Source organism: Portunus trituberculatus, chromosome 47 (assembly GCF_017591435.1).
Source record: "Portunus trituberculatus isolate SZX2019 chromosome 47, ASM1759143v1, whole genome shotgun sequence".
NCBI lineage: Eukaryota > Metazoa > Arthropoda > Malacostraca > Decapoda > Portunidae > Portunus > Portunus trituberculatus.
This window is the reverse complement of record NC_059301.1, coordinates 2,556,073-2,577,424: the sequence shown is the minus strand read 5'-3', so window position 1 is coordinate 2,577,424 and position 21,352 is coordinate 2,556,073. Positions and strand designations below refer to the sequence as shown.

The 21,352-nt window shown below is 43.1% G+C and overlaps 1 protein-coding gene across 5 annotated transcripts in view; it reads right to left on the bottom strand.

Annotated features, from left to right (window-relative positions):
- Positions 1 to 21,352, bottom strand: part of LOC123520635 (homeotic protein distal-less-like) — a 100,664-nt gene that overhangs the window by 78,886 nt on the left and 426 nt on the right. For all 5 annotated transcript variants that reach the window (XM_045283108.1, XM_045283111.1, XM_045283109.1 and 2 more), the window contains exon 2: positions 20,493 to 21,184. In XM_045283108.1, the coding sequence (XP_045139043.1) occupies positions 20,493 to 21,129 (637 nt within the window). In that variant the 5' untranslated portion in view covers positions 21,130 to 21,184. The remainder of the gene's footprint in view (positions 1 to 20,492; positions 21,185 to 21,352) is intronic.

Below are 21,352 nucleotides of genomic sequence, written 5' to 3'. Positions count from 1 at the left end.
GGTGGACGCGGCGCAGAGCTTGGCGAGGCGGCGCTGATGAGGCTCCTGTTCTTAAATGCTTAGAGCTTTCATTGGGTCGATTTTCAAAGCCCACGGAGATGATTAGTCCTGTTTTCGTGGATGTGTTCCCCGTTCATGGTACATCATTTATGATAATGTATCGACACACTCGTGAAAACACCCTTGAAAACTCTTATAGCATCCTATCTTTGGATCATAACGCACGAGATAAAACGCCCAAACGTTTTGGAATACAGACATCAACGGAACTGAGGAGAGGAATGAAAACTAAAATAAACCGTTAAACACGGAAAACTTTTTCGTCGCTAACTAGCAATAAGGAAAAAAATGACAAAACTCTATCACAAACATATCATCACATTCCCACAAAAGAGCTCGCCCGTCCCCACACCACCACCATCAACATCACTACCACTACTACCACCACCATCACCACCACCACTTCGCCACCCATTTTATGTATGTCAGACCTCCCACGGCGGTATGACAAAGGCGAGATGGTGGGAGGAGGGTGTTAGGCGACAGCGGTAGGGCCGACGGGGAAAGCAAGGCTGTAGTGGCGGCGGTGGCGGCGATGGTGGTGGTGGTGGAGGGAAGGTAATTAGGAGAAGTGCCTCGCCGTGGCTCACCTGTCATAAATCCCCGGGGAGATGAGCGTGGCGGTGCGGTGATGGAGGGGAAGAAGGGGACGGAGACGGCAGGGAAGGGGAGGCGAGGGCGGTGAAGGGGAGCCACCGTGCTGTATGATATTGGCAAGACGATGAGAAGGGCCGCGTGAGAGGGAGTGAGTGAGGTACTAAGAACGCGAGGGTCTGGCGGGCGTGACGCAGGCGGGAAGATATGGCAGGGGAAAGACCCGAGAAGAGAAGAGAGAGAGAGAGAGAGAGAGAGAGAGAGAGAGAGATGCATGATAAAAGCAAGATAAACAAGATCATGTGAGTGAAGGGGCTGTGGGGCGAGTAGTAACATCTTGAGGACTTGAGGACTTGAGCTCGAGCTTTATCAGTAACAGACTTATTATAACCTTCTACCTATTTAGTACGCTCGTAACCTTCACGGTGTTAAGAGAGGCAGATTGGGCAACGTAGTAACCATATAAGTAAATATTCCGAACGTGCCATTTAGACGTTGCACACACTTTAGTTTCCAAGAGGGGGAAGCCTTCGCCTATACAATTCTGTGTCGCACGCTGGATTAGAGGGTCAAGTTTATCGAGGATGTGGAGGGCCATTCTCTCTTACTCTCTTACGTCTCACAATTTATCAGAGAGCGCTTTGTATAAGAACCAACACAACTGCAGCTTCGTTTTTGTTATCTTTAGTGTTATTTTACGTGAGATATACTGTAAGCACATAACAATTTATCAAATCAAGGAACTTACAAGAAAAATAGAGATAATGAAAAAAAAACAATCATCATTAAAGAAGAGCTACAAGGAAACACGGACAGTAGAAACAAGTAGAAAGAAATGAATAAAACATGAATATGGAAAAACGGAGGAAGAGGAGAAGGAGGACGACACGGGAACATGGTTTAAAAACAGAGGAAGAGAAGGACGGGGACGACGAGAACATGAATGAAGACAAGGAATGGGAGGAGGAGGAGGAGGAAGAGGAGGAGGAGGAGGAGGAGGAGGAGGAGAGTGTATGGGCAAGAAGCAGTAGGCATCGGCAGAACATTTATGCTCCGGAGACTATGGTAATGACGCTCCTCCACCCACCACCGCCCGTTACACCTGCCTTTCTCCCGCCCCAGGTGCCTACTAGGAGAGAGAGAGAGAGAGAGAGAGAGAGAGAGAGAGAGAGAGAGAGAGAGAGAGAGATGTAAAACAAAAAGACAATAACCCAATTCGATTTTTTTTTTTCTTTTGGGGGGACCATAGAAGAAATATTATAACTTCCATCACTAATCTGTTGTTTTGTACCGTGACTACTTCGACACACACACACACACACACACACACACACACACACACACACACACACACACACACACACACACACACACACACACACACACACACACACACACACACACACACACAGTATAGACCACAAGCAAGGCGAAAGCTGTACAAATCCCGGCGGTCATCACAAAATTTACCTCAACTCAACGTTATTTTCACCTCACACTTTCTTTCCTTCCTTCGAACAGCAGACCATACGGTGACCAGACACGTATACACACTCCACTCTCCCTCTCCCTCTCCACCCTCCGCCCTAACCTGTATTCGCTGAGGAGGAGAGCACAGGAGAGGAGGGGCGGGGTGAGTCAGTATGAGTGACTGCAAACCCTCGTATCGCCGCGATCAGAGGGTGTGACGCTGAGATGGTAACGCTGGTAACACGCCACCCAGCCATCAACACCACCGCCACCCATTCCATCATTCCCCGTCACTATCTTCACGAGAGAGAGAGAGAGAGAGAGAGAGAGAGAGAGAGAGTTTGATATTCTATACCTTATTAGCCTCTTAGGGGATATTCATATGTAAATAATTACTAATGTTGTAACTAAGGTCCACACACACACACACAGAGAGAGAGAGAGAGAGAGAGAGAGAGAGAGAGAGAGAGAGAGAGAGAGAGTTTGAACAAGTGTTTGGAGAACTAATACATTCACACCTTATTTAGGAAAATCTACTGCGTCTCTATATGTGTGTGTGTGTGTGTGTGTGTGTGTGTGTGTGTGTGTGTGTGTGTGTGTGTGTGTGTGTGTGCGTGTGTGTGTGTTCATAACCTTTCGTGTTGAGGTTTCACGCAACGAATGCTCCGCTTCTCTGATGATCATGTCAGGCAGAATATTAGAAATGGCAGCGAAAAATGTGTGTGTGTGTGTGTGTGTGTGTGTGTGTGTGTGTCCATAAGGTACAGAATAATGTGCCGTGAGAACATTCCCGCATATGTTACCAAGTTCAGTGTCACACAGGAGGGCGCACCTGTTACCTGTACCTTTGTGTCACCTAATCTTTCACCAACGTCCCTTGCGTGTGTGTGTCTGTTGATCACCTTCCCGTCACTCGTACCGTTATTGCCGTCACATTGGCATTAGTGTACTCTCTCTCTCTCTCTCTCTCTCTGTCTCTGTCTCTGTCTCTCTCTCTCTCTCTCTCTCTCTCTCTCTCTCTCTCTCTCTCTCTCTCTCTCTCTCTCTCTCTCTCTCTCTACTTTTTAAATAAGAAAACAACGTTTATATTACACAAATATAAATAAAGATATGCAAATACGTATTAATATTATTCATATCATATTGTATATCTGCTTATGTGCTTTGTAATATTTCAGAGTCAGGAGTCTAGAATTTAGCACCGCTTTACACATTTGTCGTTGTGCGCACGTGTCCTTAGCACTGAAAAGTGACACAGACCATTATACCTCTTGTGTGTCATTGCTATTGCTTCAAAACACATGTACTCCTTACCGCACTGCAAGGGACGTACATGTGTGTGTGTGGGGGGGAGGGGGTGTTGTGTGTGTGTGTGTGTGTGTGTGTGTGTGTGTGTGTGTGTGTGTGTGTGTGTGTGTGTCGCAGTCGGTGGGTGGGCGGGTGTGTGCACGCGCGAGACACACTAATAAGGCAGTTTGCGGTGCATGAAGTTAAAAACCGCACTGATTAACAACCGTATTAAGTTGTAACCTTCACCTATTCACAACTTTCCTCCATAAACTGTCCCATATACTCTTCCCATAAACATTCATTGCCTGTCTATCTATCTTATCATACACTCTATAGTCAATCTGTCCTCACAGGCACCCACTCACCCACCCACGGACACACACACACACACACACACACACACACACACACACACACACACACACACACACACACACACACACACACACACACACACACACACACACACACACACACACACACACACACACACACACACACACACACACGAGACGAACGAGGAATTAATTACGGGAATGTCTTGGTGATCCAGATGCGGTGGCAGGAAATAGGGGAAATAATGAGCAGATACTAAGGAGAGGGAGTACTGTGGCAGGGGAAAGATAAGACAAGAAATGCGAGCTGAGTGAGGGGAGGTTAGGAAGGGAGAAGAAATGAAGAAATGTTGAGGTAGGACTGACCACTACATAAGGCGTAGGTAAGGTAACAGAGAATAGATTAAGAAAAAACAAAAGAATCATATAGGAATAAGTAAGATGACTAGAGGTTCTACATGGAGTTAATGAATGAAAAGTAAAATGATGTGTTGTTTTTTTTACAAAAAGGGCAGAACAAATATTATTTGAACATGAAATAGATGAGAAAACACAAGAAAATAAATTAATGTCAAGACTGAAACTTTGACTTGAATGTTGTCATATTATAAAGACAACAGAAGCTAGATGACTATTTGAAACACGAGCAGGGTTGGGAGGTAGCGGACTAGCATCGTATTACTGAAATTATTACTTGTGTATTATCAAATTTACTCTGACATGATTTCCCGAGCTCAAAGAAGTGGTCTGGCACAACTTAAGAGTATAAAGGAGAACGCCACAGACTGCAGAAGGAATGATCGAGTAATTTAAATCTCTCAATGCATGTACAGTGGTTCTATTCATGTTCAGTATAATCTAGCACTGCTCAAAATGAATTATTGGGTTTGATAGTCATTGTTAGTTTAAGAGTTTAAAGCGAGATAACATTACTTTCACTGTTCATATTTCTCTCTTCCATACTGGGATTCTTTGTGATGGAACACGGTCTGTTATACAAATATTTAACTCTTTTGCTGTCGTATTTGTCTTGATAGCATTTAGTAATGTCAAAATGTTAATTTAAAATAAGAAAAATAAATGGATATGAGATTAATTTAGGCTGTTTCACGTTACAAAACTCTTTAGATGATACAAAAGTTTATTTAAACTATCGTAGTCAATAAATAAGTAGTTTAGGTGGTTACTGAGGAACGTTACCAACAGTGAAATGGATAGTTGGAGCATAATGATAGGCTGTGGGTGTAATGATTCAGAGTTGGCCACTTAGCAGCATCTGTTGTAACTAATAACTCAACTGATAACTCAGCTGTTTCTCTATTCCTTCTAACTAATGCAGATATACAAGACTTGCTATACTTAAACCGTTTCATTCCCAGAAAATTTTTCCTCAGTAATCACCTATAAGTATTTACACTTTTTTCCAGTTCAGTCTCACATTTTGTAAACAATTATAAAAATTCGTCTGACATAACACATCCAAAAGACGAAAAAATCGTCAATATTCCCTAAAAAAGACTATATTAACCTCATGTTATTATTTCTGTTCGGCTTATACACAGAAATTATTTATTAGTGCTTTGGAAATCACTTCGGAATACCATAGGAGGAGAAGGATTAGACGTGGACTACCCCTTCCGGACCGCAGCAATGTGACTCCTCGTCCTCCGCACCAGCGAGAGTCGTGCTTCATATTAAGAGAGTTACCTACACGAGGAGATTTTAGCGGAGCGGTGAATTCTGCAGCAAGATCCTGTTAAACCAGTACTGAATTGAGTGTCTTGGCGAGGAACGATTTAGATTTGAGCGTAGACAAGGAGGGCTAGTTAGCTTATATTAATGAGGAACTCCCTGCTTTCTGACTTCAGGCTGAGGGAAGCGAGTGGTTTAGGAAGAACATATAATTTTAACGCAAAGTGGATAGATGCTTTCAAGAGTGGCCAGTGGAGGTCAGGTCAGGTAAGGTTAGTTAGAGTCAGGTTACATAAGAAAAATAGTAATAAAAACTAAACCTCGTTCGATTAGTGGTACCGCAGCAGAAAAAAATGTGCGTTGAACATAAAAGAATAGAGGAAGCTATACAAGAAGCCATCAAGCCTAGAAGTGACATTACCTGTGTGAAACATAGCCAAACATTTCCTATTATCCTCAGCCATTACTTTGTCTAGTGTTCTTTGGAGGAATCATTGTAATTCTCACGTCACCTCCACGTATATTAGGTGTCCGCCAGGTAACTAAGGTAAATGTCAGCTAATTGGATTCTTATTGACAGAGGAGCGCACCTATTGACAGTTTAGTTAATAGTTCTTGAAGCTTCCTCTTACCATTAGACTGAATACCCATTACTGTGTACTCTCTCTCTCTCTCTCTCTCTCTCTCTCTCTCTCTCTCTCTCTCTCTCTCTCTCTCTCTCTCTCTCTCTCTCTCTCTCTCTCTCTCTCTCTCTCTCTCTCTCTCTAGCTACAATATTATTAATTATTTTCTTATGAATGTCTCTTAAGAGGCTAATAAAGTATAAAATATCAACTCTCTCTCTCTCTCTCTCTCTCTCTCTCTCTCTCTCTCTCTCTCTCTTTTTTTTCCTCCTTGGAAGCAATAGTGGAGAAGCGGATGAAAATAAGAAGAGAGAGAGAGAGAGAGAGAGAGAGAGAGAGAGAGAGAGAGAGAGAGAGAGAGAGAACGAATGAGTGTTGTGTTGGTGTGGTGAGGGAGAGAGGGAGAAGTGGCTGTTATTTATGTGTTTGTGTCAAGTTTACCTCACTGGTTTATGCGTCCGTCTTTATTTGTCTGTTTATATTCATCTGTTTTGGTCCCATTGCTGTTTTTTTTGTGTCTGTTTTCTTGGTACTTTTTTTCTTCTCTTATCCGCGTTTTTTTGTTTTTATATTTAATCAATTTTCTTTTCCTGTGGATTGTATTTAATTTTTTTTTCTTTTTAGCCGTTTTTCTTCGTTGTCGTCGTTGTCGTCGTCGTCGTCGTCTTCCTCCCCTCCTCCTCCTCCTCCTCCTCCTCCTCCTCCTCCTCCTCCTCCTCCTCCTCCTTTTCTTCGTGCCATCCCTCCCTCTCTTTAACCACCGTCCTAACAAAAGGATGAGTTCCGCTCGGAAGACGCCTGTTGACAAACCTCCACCCGTTTTCTTTCACGGTTCCATTTGATATATTCTGTCTTTGCTTCTCTCTCTCTCTCTCTCTCTCTCTCTCTCTCTCTCTCTCTCTCTCTCTCTCTCTCTCTCTCTCTCTCTCTCTCTCACCTGATTCTCGTGTCTCTGTGTTTATTTTAATGTCTTGGCTCGTCATGGTTCTGTCGTTGCCTTTACTTGCTGATATGATACGATTTTTCTTGTATTTTCTTCTTTTTTTTTTCGTAATCATCGTCCGCTGTTTTTTGGGTTTGTGGTATTGAATTTTTTGCTTCGTTTCACTTTTTTGTGTGTGATTTTTTATTGTTTTTGCGTGTGACTTTTTTTTTTTCTTGTGTGACTTTTTATATATATATTATTAGTGTTTTCTTGATTTTTTTTTTCATTGGTTTGGTTTTCTCTCTCTCTCTCTCTCTCTCTCTCTCTCTCTCTCTCTCTCTCTCTCTCTCTCTCTCTCTCTCTCTCTCTCTCTCTCTCTCTCTCTCTCTCTCTCTCTCTCTCTCTCTCTCTCTCTCTCTCTCTCTCTCTCTCTCTCTCTCTCTCTCTCTCTCTCTCTCTCTCTCTCTCTCTCTCTCTCCCCAACTACACCTCCACTATTCACATTCGTTCAATATCTCCCTCCTCAGTCCTCAGTCTGTCCTTCATTTCCTTCTCCTCTTCTTCTTTCATCTCTCCTTCCGTTCCAACGTCCTTCTCAGAACCATCCCAACCATCCTTCCTTTGACGCTCATCCCACCACCACTATCTCTCCCTGTCTTCCTCCCCTCTCTCTCCCCTCTCGAGTGTTGGGGTATATTAATAACGGTCAATAGGCATGAGTGAATGATCAGCAGTCAATAGGGCCCCCGCTGAGCAACGCACCCGAGCGCCCTAGGGGGTAGCAGCGCCCCTCCGTGTTTGGTCTGCCTCCGGGCCCTGGGATTCGATTATCAGGGAGAAAGAGTGAGAGGGATTCGTCGTCATGTTAAAAGAGGTGAGATGATGGTGGGATTATGGTAAGAAGGAGGGGAGAGGAGAGGAAGGGTGAGTGGTGTTAGGAGGGAGAGTGAGGGAGGTGAGAGTAGGGAGAGCCTGGGAGTGTATATAAATGAAGGTTTGATATACGTATAGAGAAATAGATCAATATTTTATGATCTTTTTGGCTATGAGTGATCGAGAATTGGATGATTTTTGGGGGAGAAGTTAGAAAAAAAAAAACGAGGCAGAAGAAATGATGAACAAAAATAGTAATAGTAAATTTGGAATAAGATGATAATCACTCCTAATTATTTTTGGTGTGTAAGCAGGAATGTTATCTTTTCTCTATATTATATCCCTTTGTTTCATTTCCCCTCATTTGTGTGGCCATTCCTCATACCTCCTGCCTCGCCCCTCCCGCTCCTCCTCCCTCCCTCCCTCCTGACTTCCCTCCACTCATCACTTCTCTCTCTCCCACGATCAGACAATCAAGTAATTGCCTCCATTCACAGATTCATTGACCGTTCCTCCTCCTCCTCCTCCTCCTCCTCCTCCTCCTCCTCCTCCTCCTCCTCCTCTCTCTTCCTTCTTTCCTCCTTCTCCTCCTTCCTGACACAAGAGGTTTGATCTCTGTTTAGCTTCCCATTAAAGGCGCCTTCAAGATTCCTAGAAACTCACGAAGCTGACTAATATTCTCTCTCTCTCTCTCTCTCTCTCTCTCTCTCTCTCTCTCTCTCTCTCTCTCTCTCTCTCTCTCTCTCTCTCTCTCTCTCTCTCTCTCTCTCTCTCTCTCTGCAATTATGGTGTGTGTGTGTGTGTGTGTGTGTGTGTGTGTGTGTGTGTGTGTGTGTGTGTGTGTGTGTGTGTGTGTGTGTGTGTGTGTGTGTGTGTGTTCAGTCGCCCATCTGTCTGTCTGTGTATCACCCTGTGTGTATGTATTTATGTGGTTGTGACTGTTTTATTATTTATTTTTTTCTGTATGTGTGTGTTTCTGAGTAGCATGTTTTGCAGTTCAACTTTCTCATGACGTGAAAGTCGGACAGTTATTGTATCATAAAAATTGTACATGCTGTTGGTTTTTACGTCGAAAATTTCCTGCCACTTATGCGGCGGGGGGAGTGAAGGCATGCAAACAGGCACGTGTTATAATACCTACATACAGGGACTAGCACACTCCGCTGCCTTGTTTTTCCGTCCATCAGGCAGGTAGGCAGGTAGGCAGGCAGGCAGGCAGACAGATAGACAGATAGACAGACACATCACGTCATGTACACTTGGTTTAGTGATGCAATGAAAGATCGATAACACTGCATGGTCTTAAATTTTCACTGCTACTCGGCACATTTTTCATTAATCGCAAGCTTACGGAGATATTTCTTTAGTCCCACAACCACGTCTTGAAAGTAATTGAAAAATAACTTCCCTGCCTTGTCTTTAACTTTCACTGCTGCTTAGTACATTTCCTCTTTTTAAGTCACAAATTCACTCACACATTTATTTAGCTCTGCAATCATTTCTGATGGAAATTCGAAAATGTATGCATGCAATCGCTTTTCTTTATTGTAGATGATGTTAAATAAGTTTGTATTGTGGTTCTATTGTATGTACATCGTTCATATGACAGTGAGAAGGTAATTAGATTTAATGATGTAATAGAGATTTACAAATTCACCAGTTGGCACAAGCTATGATAAACAATTCACAGAAGTGCGACTAAACAAAAGCTAGATTGACATGAGCGCTGTTTCCTATTCATATTTCCTCATATAAATCCCATCCACTAGAAGGAAACAGAGATGAGCTGACCACTCACTGTACAATGATATTAGTTATTATGAACAGTTTAACAAAATAGTGACTTAACTCAATGTCTTTTTCAACCAAAGGATTCAACACACTTATCATTCCATCGACCAAGTTATTTTATTGCTTACACTTTAGTTCACATTGTCAAGTGCTTCACTCTCTCATAAGGTTTATTTTCAAAAGGCCATAAACATAGTCAATTTATTTTCATATCTGATTTTCCCAATGGACATGGAAGATCTGTTGAATTACCTCTGGAACAAAGACCAAACACATGTCAAGACCATAACATTTTATTTGTATGATATTAGTTGTTATGGCATATTTGTTAAATCACTACTGAAATCATGAAAACACATCTAGAAACAACAATGACTTCAATTAGAACATATTAACCATTGTGAGAATACGTGATTTTTTTTTTTTTTTTTTTTTTTGAGAATACAATCCTTAAACTCTTTTTCTTTCTCATTCACAGGTAAGCGAGGAACAGAAACAAGCTGTCACTCACCTGCAGCAACAGCAAGGTAAACTGTTAACGTGGTATTTCCTATTATTATTTTCTTTTCCTTGGCTGCGTGTGTCGCCTCGAGTCATGCCAGAAGCTCAGGGGAGCGTTGCGAGCATTGCTTGGGTGTGGTACCTTCCTAAGTGTGTTATTCCGAAACGATTCATTGGCGCTTTGTACTGAGTGTTGCCGGAGTTTGTAAGTGGCTGAGGAGGTGTTGCTTGCAGGGTTTTGTTAGGTAAGTGTTGCAGTGGCTTTTCTTGTTCTGTTATTGATAGTTGAAGGCAGTGTTCAATAAAGTGTGTTCCACTGTGTTACGTAACTGTAGCATGTTAAGATATAATAGTCGAGTGTTGGAATATTGTTACAGTATTAAAGATAACCTTATAGAGTGTTACCGCAATGTTACAAAATGCTGCAGTGTTACAAGTTGTTTCACTGGTATAGAACAGTAAAGGAAGTGTAACAGGGTAATGTCCTGAGAATGTTAAAGTGTTGCAGTGTTACAGAGAATGAAAAGCATTGTAACAGGCGGTTGAAGTAAATTAACAGTGCATTCTAGTGTTACCGAGTGTTAAAATACTTCAATAGTGTTACAGAGTGTTACAGAGAGTGACTAGGTGTCCATCTCTACACGCTACTGTACTGAATCACCGGCCTCTGTGTCCTTCCCTCTCCCTCCTCTCCCTATCTCTCACTCTCCTCCCTCCCTCCCTCCCTCCATTTCCGGTTAGTTAGTCTTTATTGGTGAAGGGGGGAGGAGGGGGATTTATCTGTGCCATATTGTAGGGATTTGGCGCAGTGTAGCCATAACGAAGGGGAGGCAGAGGGGAAGAATGTTAAAAGACTCGTTGTAACAAATAGAAGCAAGAGAGAGAGAGAGAGAGAGAGAGAGAGAGAGATCCATGCCCTCTCGTACATGAAGAAACTAGATTAAATAAAGAGATGCATTGAAGAATACCAATCATTCAAGTTCCATAGAAATCAAGCGAGGAGAGAAAGACAAAATAATAAAAACAGAAAAGAAAGCAAAACGAGAGAAAGAAAAATATACAAAAGAGAAAGAAACTGAATATTTATGGGTTGACTGATTGACTGACCGACAGATTCATTGATTTACTGATCCACGGCACCGCAACATGGGGGTCATATGAGGCTCCAATAAAAATCACCAGTAGGAGCTTTCGCCTTTACTATCTTATTGGTTGCTTTAGGTGGTAAGTAGACAGTTTAAGTTAATGCATGCCTCCTCATAGGGCCATCTGGTCTGTTGTTTTATTTTCGCTGGTTTTCCTTTTTTGTAGAGAAATAAGGAAGGAAGTTGAAGGAAGACACAGAAAAGGAGAAATGAGAGGAAGGTGAGAAAACGAAACTGAAGAAGGGAGAGAAGAAAGAACATGAGAAAGAAGAAGAGCAGGAGCAAAAGGAAGACAAATAGGACGAGAAATAGAGCAAAAGAGGATGAGGAGAAAAAAAGGAGAAATAATAAAAGTAGAATGAGGTGAAAAGTAGGAGAATTAAGAGATAGAAGAAAAATGGAAAGAGAAAAAATATGAGGAGAATGAGAAGGAAAGAGGGAGAGAGAAGGAGAAGGAGGTGGAGGAGGTGGAGGAGGAGAGCGGTTATCACCAAGCGTAAAAAAGTGTAAATGTTTGACAAGAATGACAATAAGATATGATGTGACGATGTGTGAGAATTTGCCCATAAAAAAGGAAGAATGTTGATACTCTTTTTTGTCCCGGAGAGAGAGAGAGAGAGAGAGAGAGAGAGAGAGAGAGAGAGAGAGAGAGAGAGAGAGAGGTGGAGGGGGGGGAATACATGGCTGCCTGTACTTGTATCGCTGTATATCGAACGTAAATTGCCGTTGGGAAGCATCGACCGTTGTCTGACTGGTTTCAACTTTTTTTTTCTTGAGTGTCGTGAAAAAATATTATGGAAGTAGAGAAACCAGCAAATGTTTGTTATTCCTTCATTATTTGATGGGGAAAATATTTGTACCTTCTTATTTTATCCATTTATTTATTTTACATTTGGGGAGATGTTCATGTGTGTGTGTGTGTGTGTGTGTGTGAGAGAGAGAGAGAGAGGAGGTACGACTTCGTGCAAGCTACTCAAATAATTATTTTTCTCATCGATATATTTATAAACAAATATATTGCATTACATTGTCTGCATCGTTCCTGAGATCGTTAAGCAAGCACACACACACACACACACACACACACACACACACACACACACACACACACACACACACACACACACACACACACACACACACACACACACACACAGAGTCCCGCCGTCTCGCACCGCCGCTCTTGCAAGAGTTGTATTCCCAAACGCTGTGCTGCTTTATCTCTCCTTAAACACCATGCACTTCAAGTTATCATGATTTTCAAAGGTGTTTTATTGTATTCTACCATTGATTTTACAAAGTAAGAGAAAATGGACTTCAAAATTTAACTAATTTTTCTCTTTGAAAATTTGCCTATTTGGAAGTTATTGGCGTTTTCAAAGGTGTCTTTGATATTGCAAAGTCAGAGAAATCAGACTTCAAGACTTAATTAATCATCTCTGTGGCCTTTGAAAATTTGCTTATAAGAAAGCTATCAGGGTTTTGAAACGTTTGGGTTTTATTTATTTATTTTAGCGATAGTTTACCATAGATTCTTCACTGTAATAGGAAAATCTGACTATTATTATCTTTGTCCTATGAAAATTTATTTTAGTTGAAGTTACGATGTTTTTCAAAAGTATTCCTCTTTATTCTACCAAAAATTTACGATATGTTCTCCACATTTCGATTAAAAAAAGAAAAATACATGAGAACATAACTTGTTTTTTCTTTGGCCTTTGATAAATATCTTAATGAAAACTTTGTTTGTTTGCAGATAAAGGAATGAAAACTCTCCTAACAGAAACAGAAAATGTTGCGGAATAATGTAAAAAGTAGGAAAAATGTAATATTCTGTAGTTCCATAAAAGTGTAGGCGATAATTTTCATGACGTATAAAAATCATTATATAAATTGGAATATTCAAATGATTGGCTAATTAATGACCCACCACAGCCTAATTAACTTTAGGATAATTAGTTTAACTTCTGGAATACTTAGAGTCTCAGATTTGTGAATGACGTCAAGACCTGCCACAGTTTTGGTCATGAAAATAATTTGGAAAGTTTCACCTCTTAATTCTTATAATCATTTTTTTATTCATTTTTTTTATTACCAGCTCAGTAAAGTAAGCCTCTCATTGGAAAAATTATATACCTTCAATCGTTCGTCTACAATGTATCATCTTTTACATATTGTCTAAAATTCAGAGTTGTCTATAATATATCGTTTGTTGCATATTACTCAGTATTATAGTAGATATGTTGTTTGGAAGTAATCTCTTAACACTAGAATTTCAAGTTTTGTAGTGTATCCTTTACCTAATACATCAGTTTGTACATACATATACCGTCCGTCTCAGTGAAATAACCACACATCAATCTCTCTCTCTGTATGTATCAATCTATCGCCGCGGATCTAGGGCGAAGGGCGGATGGGCGGTGGGTGTCGGCAAAGGTTGCTGGCTCCCGTTCGGTTTGCATGAAGAAAATAACGATTGACTTGAAGCAGACGGAGCCATTATTGACGCGCTCTGAAAGCCTGGCGTAGGTGTTCTCAGTCACATGAATTTTGACTGAGTTTCTATGGTGTGGAGATGTTCACTTCCATACCTTCATGTCTTTCGCTCTTTTTTTTATCATCTTTATTATTATTGTTATATTTATTATTCTTATTATTAATTTTATTATTAGTGTTCTTGTTTTTTATTAGTTTTCTTATTATTATTCTGATTATTTTTTTTATTATTATTGTTGTTGTTGTTCTTGTTGTTGCTTTTATTATTCATATTGTTGTTCTTGATATTGTAGTGGTGATGGTAGTAGTAGTAGTAGTAGTAGTAGTAGTAGTAGTAGTAGAAGTAATAGTAGTAGTTTTAGTAGTAGTTTTAGCAGTAGTAGTAGTAGTAGTAGTAGTAGTAGTAGTGTGGTGGTGGTGGTAGCAGTAGTAGTTCTTTTTGTTGTTGTTGTTGTAACAGTAATAAAAATGATGGTGACATTGGTGGTAATATCTTTCTTAGCAACATTGTAACCATGTAAAGGCAGGCACTACTTAATACTACCACATGATACAAAACCTAAGGTAATTATGCTGAATGTTTTACGTAAATGTTTAACAATTCTTAGTAATTAAAGATTAAATAACTTGCCCCCATGTGATTTGCTTTAGGAAAGGAAGGCCTGACTGTTCCGTGAGGCGCCTGCAGCCTTGCGTTGGGATGCGTTAGGCAGGCCAAGGCATAGGTCTGTGAGAGCTCTCTATCCTTCCCGCCTGACGCTAAGCTTCCCACACGAACACTGGTTTGGCTATTTTCACTATTTTTTACTTGTGTGGATCTTTCATCTCCTCGTACACAGAAATGTGTCTTCTCTTTTACCTCTAGATTGATCTTTTCTTCTTCCTTTGTCTAATCTCAACCTTCTACTCTCCTTCCACTATCTCTAAAGGAACTTGTGTGATATTATTTTAAGGTGTGTGCGCGCGCATCATATATATATATATATATATATATATATATATATATATATATATATATATATATATATATATATATATATATATATATATTTTTTTTTTTTTTTTTTTTTTTACTAGATAGATGTAGATATGGTATACATTATTCTTTATACAGTACGTTCTGGCATGCTTCCTTCCCAGCAAGAGTACAGCATCAGCAGGGGCCCTCTATTAAGTACTGCGTTCCTCGCTTCTGCCCCGCTCGGAGAAAATTACAGCCACTGTCGAGTGTTCCGTGTCATCCAGTAACGAGGAAGCGAGACTCTCCTCCACCACCACCACCACCACCACCCGCGGCCAAGATTTATGACAGCGAGCAGCGGCGGCAGGATTTCACTCACTGGCCACCCCACACCCGCCGCCTCGCGCTAGCCCGTCCGCCGCCTACCTTGGCGGACACCTCGCAGGAAGAGGAGGAAGGATAAGGACAGGGTCAGAAAGGGGCAGCAGGAGCAGCGGAGGGTCAGGCTATTAAGTGAACCGAGTAATGAGGCGCTGGTGAGGATTTCATTGTTGTTGATGTTTAAGGTAATGATTAGAATGGCGATAAACCTGATCCTCAATGTGCATGGCTGAGTCACCTCTGGGGTTGAACTGTCTGGCCCGGGCTGAGTGGATTCAGACCGGACAAACACCACAAGAAACAATGAAAAGGTTTAGAGATAACGAAAGACATTCAGACCTCCTCTCATCGGTGTTGATTCACTGAAGAAGGCGAGGAAGAAGTGGAGAAGAAGCATAAGGAAGGAATGGGTGTGGCGAGGACGAAGCAGCCAAGCGGGCAGGCAAAAGCCATGAGGAAAGGCAAGGATGGAAATGAAGGTATCGAGCCGGGCGGGGCGAGGAGGCAGAGAAGCGTCCTGAGATGGGACGCGTGAGTGATCGCTAAGACCTTTGTTCCCGAGGTGCGCGATTGACTGGCAAGGAAAGTTATGAGCAGTCATTCTCACCGCGACAAAAATAGAACAATAATTGTAAGTGTGAAAAAAATGGAAATATATCGTGGCCAATTGGCACAGAAATATATTATCTCGGGGACATTAAGCGTTTTTCCCAGGCCATAATTACGTACTCTTAAGATGAATTACAACGCAAAACACGCACACGAACGACACGGTGTCATGACGGACGCCCATCCCCGTGCTCATTTCTTGCGCGCCTCCACACACCTTTCACGCCTGATAAGCTAGCTGACTGAGCTGCTCTACGGTACTCCTGCAGAAGGATGAGGCATGCAGGTACCGTCGGAAAGGTGGCTTATTGTCACCGCTGCCGCCACCACCGCCGCCCTCGTTGACCCCCTTGGCCGCGTGACGACCAACTCGTCAGATTGAATATTAATGCTGAGCGGAACAACTGTGTCACCTGCAAACTTACGCCAAACACGACCTTTTCCCTCGTGGTTAAGGCAAAGAGCTGCTTTCACCTTCGCCCTTCCCCTCCCCGCTACTCCCGTCCTGCCGCGCCCATTGTTCTGCGGTGGGACTGCCGCGGCGTGGGTGTGAGGACTTGCCAAGCCTGCGGGAACCTCACACCCACACACATGCCCCCATGCCGCGATTCGCCCACACTTATTTGGTTCACTCAAGCTCTCCTTCCCATCCACTTGGTTCCGCACGCTGTCCCACATGCTCGTGCACGCCACCCACGCCTATGTCTCTCCCACCCACATAGATCCATGCTGTACACGAATACCGCCACCATCGCCCACGCCCAGGCCTCAGATCACAACTCCCGCACACCGCCGTAACTCCTCACAATAACACACACACACACACACACACACACACACACACACACACACACACACACACACACACACACACACACACACACACACACACACACACACACACACACACACACACACTGCCGAGCGTGATGAAATCTTGCTTTCAAAATTGTAATATAACCACTTAACCATAAACACTCACGGTAAAATTATGTTCACGTTGTTTTGGTTTGAATAAACCCATCAATGCCATATACAAGTTGCAGTGCATCGCATAAAGATGCTTTGTAAAATTAAATATTTCAAGTGGATGTAAATAGATAGATGAAGATACACATAATTGATAGACAATTATTATGATTTTATTAAATATATATATATATATATATATATATATATATATATATATATATATATATATATATATATATATATATTAAAGGGATGAACAACTTCATCGTTGCTCATGCCTTAAACTTCGTCTGTAAGACAGAAAATTTACTCCCTGGGTACACTAATATATATATATATATATATATATATATATATATATATATATATATATATATATATATATATATATATATATATATATATATATATATATAAGGTACACAGAAAATACCAAGAAAGTAAGCCTGTTATTGAAATTATTGCTTCAGGAGGACACAGCTGTTTAGAACACATCGCAAGGCATGTGGTACCGAGGAAACGGAGAGTAAGTCAGGTGTGGCGACGTAGGGAAGGGCCAGACGGGTTAGCGCTCCCTTGCCTGAATGGCTGGAGGCCTACAAGGTGGAGGGGTGGCGAGCACAGCGGCAGATCTATTGCTTTGCAAACACAAGTATTTAAATCCTCTTGTTTAACATCACTTGTATTGTATATGGTGCAATGGAATTTTTTTTTTTATTCTAGCAGCACCAACAACAGTAGTGGTGATGCCAATAATAGTATTAGTGGTTGATTTAGTAGTAGTGGTAGTGCTGGTGGTGGTGGTACTACTAGTAATGGCAGTAGTACTAGTGGTAGTAGCATAATTCGTGGTACCTACTGCTAGCACTGTTATCATTATCTAATTTTCCAAGCCGGCGGTGAAGGGCGGTCAGGAGGCCTGAAGCAGCATCTTTCCCGCCCGTATGTTCCTGGACACATTCCTGCACGTCTGGCCCGAGCTGGGGTGGCGCGCCCTGCTTGGTGTCCCTCTCCCTCTCCCGCCGAAGGGCTACCTCCACCAGCAGTCACGTCCCGCGGCCCGCGTGGCGCCGTGAGCACATCCGGGTGTTGTGCCGCTCTGTAATTTATCCTCATTTTTATTTGTATCGAGTTAAACATTATTTTGCTTCTTTGTTTTCCGTGTATTGAGCTGCATTTTGTCTCCGCCGTGTTATGTCGCGTACAATATTTATGTGGACACTTTGCATCGCATAATGCATTATTTGTCAACATTATGATACCTCTATTTTTACTCCGTCGCCTCGTACATCGGCTTCTCATAACCTGCCGTGGCGGATTCTATTTGCAGTTTTCTTTTACACCGCTGAATGTGTTGCCTGTGTTCCAGGAGGCAAGGGGAACCGCTACCACCATCACCACTACTACCACTGCCACCGCTGCCGCCGTCACCGCCATCCTCTATACCACCGCGCGCATATTTGCCGCTTAACGACCTCTGCCACTCGCGCTGCCTTTACTCCCGGCCTAGCCAAGCTTTACCTTATCCTTTAATCTTTTATCTCCACCCCTAAACTGGCTAGTGAAGTTTAAGTGTTTTAAAAGCCTTTCAACACAAGGGCAGCCGAGGTGTTGGTGGCACAAGGCGGTGCTGGGAAGTACCTCTCCTGGCGCTGGCAGGGGGATAGTGGTAGCACTGTGGCACTGTGACAAATTATCCACAGTATTTCATATAATCCCTCGGCTTAGTGGAGTTATAAAGCTCGTGCAAGGGTTTAAGCAAGTGATTAGGAATATGAGACTTAGCCTATGATGTAGAGAGGCCTAGAATCAGACGTAGTTCACAACCTCGGCCTCTTAATAGGATTCCGCACGCAGTTGCCGACCTTCGCTGCTGACTTGTGTGCTCGTTTGTTCACTGGTACACAAGAGTAATCTTAGAGGAAGCAGTGACGGTGTACTAGAAGGGACTTTATCCAGAATATCTTGGTGCCTAGAGGAGAGAGGGCGTGGGTGAGCGGGAGGCACTAGGAGGGTCTTTGTGATGAGTGTGAGGGAACGTTAGCGGCGGATCGTGGCTCGCTCAGGCTAACTGGACGATTGTTGAGCAATTATAATCTTAAGTGTGCCTTTGTGTGCTCCCCTGCTGACGAAGGGGAGGAAATGGAAGGAAAGAGAAGACCGTGGGAGGGAAGAGAATGAGAAGAGAACATAGTAGAGTACGCAATATAAGTAGAATAAAAAAAATATGTAACAGCGGCAAAATTAACCTAGATAAATGTTTATTTTATTACTCCACTTTCTTTTTATTTCCCAGCACAAGAGACATTGCTGGAGGTATTACTGAGGAACGCTTAAAACGTTGTTGGGTGATTTATCAACGTAAAATAATGTGTGGCATAAGACTGTCACGTTGTGTTCATCTAAATTAACTAACATGTAATAATGAAAAATCTAGTAGAGCAAAAACAAAACAAAACTCATGTGAATGTAGATTAAAAATTTACTTAATCAAGAACCAAAATGTTTGCATGTGATGATGAATAAAAATGTTGTGAGGAATATTAGGTTCCCAGCCCACTGCTGCCCACGCCCGCCTGCCCCACCCGTGTTCCCGCCCACACCCGCCCTTGGCCGCGCTCTCATGGGCACTAAAAATACTCACGCACATTCACTGGACCATCTAACATAAACACACACACACACACACACACACACACACACACACACACTACACTCATGCCGTAAAAAGGAAAGCGATGCCTACAATGGTTTACTTATGTCTACAAATATCTATCTCATCTCTGTCTGTGCACCTGCCTGATTCCCTCACACTACTTTGTTTAATGAGGGAATAAACAGTAAAGAAAAAAACAAGTACAGAAGAGAACATGGCAAGATATGTATAGTATCTTCAAGAAAAAAATACGTGTGATGGCAGGAAGAAGGAAAAGAGAGAAAGAAAAAGAATCAACGTTGTGACATCTAGGTAGACAAAAGGAGTGAAGGGCAAGTGTTGTGAGGATCTTGTTTGTGACAGATGGCGTGGTGGAGGACGAGGAGGAGCGGGTAGGCAGGAAGAATGACAGGAAGGACAAGCAGGAGAAGGTTAAAGGTTAGTGAGGAATGGCTGTGGGTGGAGGAAAAACGGAAGCTTCCTCTGTCATCCTTGACGGTTCTGTCTCGTGTGTGTGTTTCTTTATACGCATTGCTCCTCTACCTGGAAATCATTCTTTTTATATTTGTTTTATGAAAATACGCTTCAAGGAATTCGTCCTCCGCGGTATTGACATGCAAGGAAGTGCTGGCGGCGCGAACAGCGTTACAGAATTCATACACGAGGAAGACACGCCTCACTGCCTGACGGAGGAAGCGGAGGGGGAATGAGCATGACGCTCGCCTCACTCCTCAAAATGAATGACAAGGACCAGGGGCACGATAGTGGCCTGAGGGAGTAGGGAGTGCTCTAAGAGGTGATGGAAGTGAGGAGGAAGGGCAAGGAGTGTCCCAGCAGCTGGGAACTCACGTCTTCAGATACTAAATGATGCACAAGTGAACCTAAACACGCAGCCAACATGCAACACTTAAAGGTCACAGCCCGGGATGGTGTGATGGGGGCGGGGCGGTGCTGAAGCACCCGGCATCCCTCCCGCCACCCTCTGTAGAAGACAGACCTGACGTGAATGTATTCCCAACACAACTTTCCCCAGAAACCCCGACAGGAGCCGTGGCTCTGCTGACCGCTGCATTTGTAGAAAGAAAGAATGACTTTAAAGAACATGACATGATACTGACCGTCGACGGAGGGCGAGGGACACTGCGAGGTGAGGTAGGAGCCCATGGTGGAGTAGGCCGGGTACGAGTTTTGAGGATACATCGGAGGGAAGCTGTAGCTCGGCGGATTGTAGCCCGGCGTCGGTGGCTGCTGGTAGCCGAGGGGCTGCGCGTAAGGCGGCGTGTGGGCCATGGTGGCCAGCCCCTGCTGGGGCAGGTCCATGTATTTAGAGGCCAGGTCCTGGTCCGGCATGGTGGCGGTCTCGGCAGAAGCCAGTTTGGTGGATTGTGTGAGTCCGACGGTGCACGGTACAGACGGAGCAGCACACGGGTGCGGGAGTACGCGGCACACAGCACTTCGATGGTGAGTCACCAACACAGGGGCGACGCCTCGCCTCACAGCCCCGCCAACACTCCTGATACACTCTACAGTACTTAGCTTCACTGCAGAGCTGATACTTGTGTGTGCGTCTAATCCCTCAAGGTAACAACTATCAACCCTGGAGCTGCCGCCACGCCCCCACACGCGAGCTCTCCGACCTGATTGGCCGCCGCGGCCTGCGGGAGCCTGTTGAGAGCAATGACGTCGCCGCACCCGGCTCGACTGGAACCCCCACCACCAATCACATCCCCCCGTCACCGTGCTAGCCCCGCCCATTCCAGGCGGCTCCTGGAAGTCATGCAACGGCTGCTGCTGTGCTTGACAGGTAAAGCTGAGACGAGAAATAGAACACACAAGTTATAACTCGCACTTAGAACAATTACATATAAACTATATATTGAATTTAGTTAGTAATTGTAAGACTATAGTCGTTGGAGGCCTCGTTTTAATTTAGTTCAGCATTAAGTCTTATTGGAGGCATGCCTTCGTGTCTAGCACT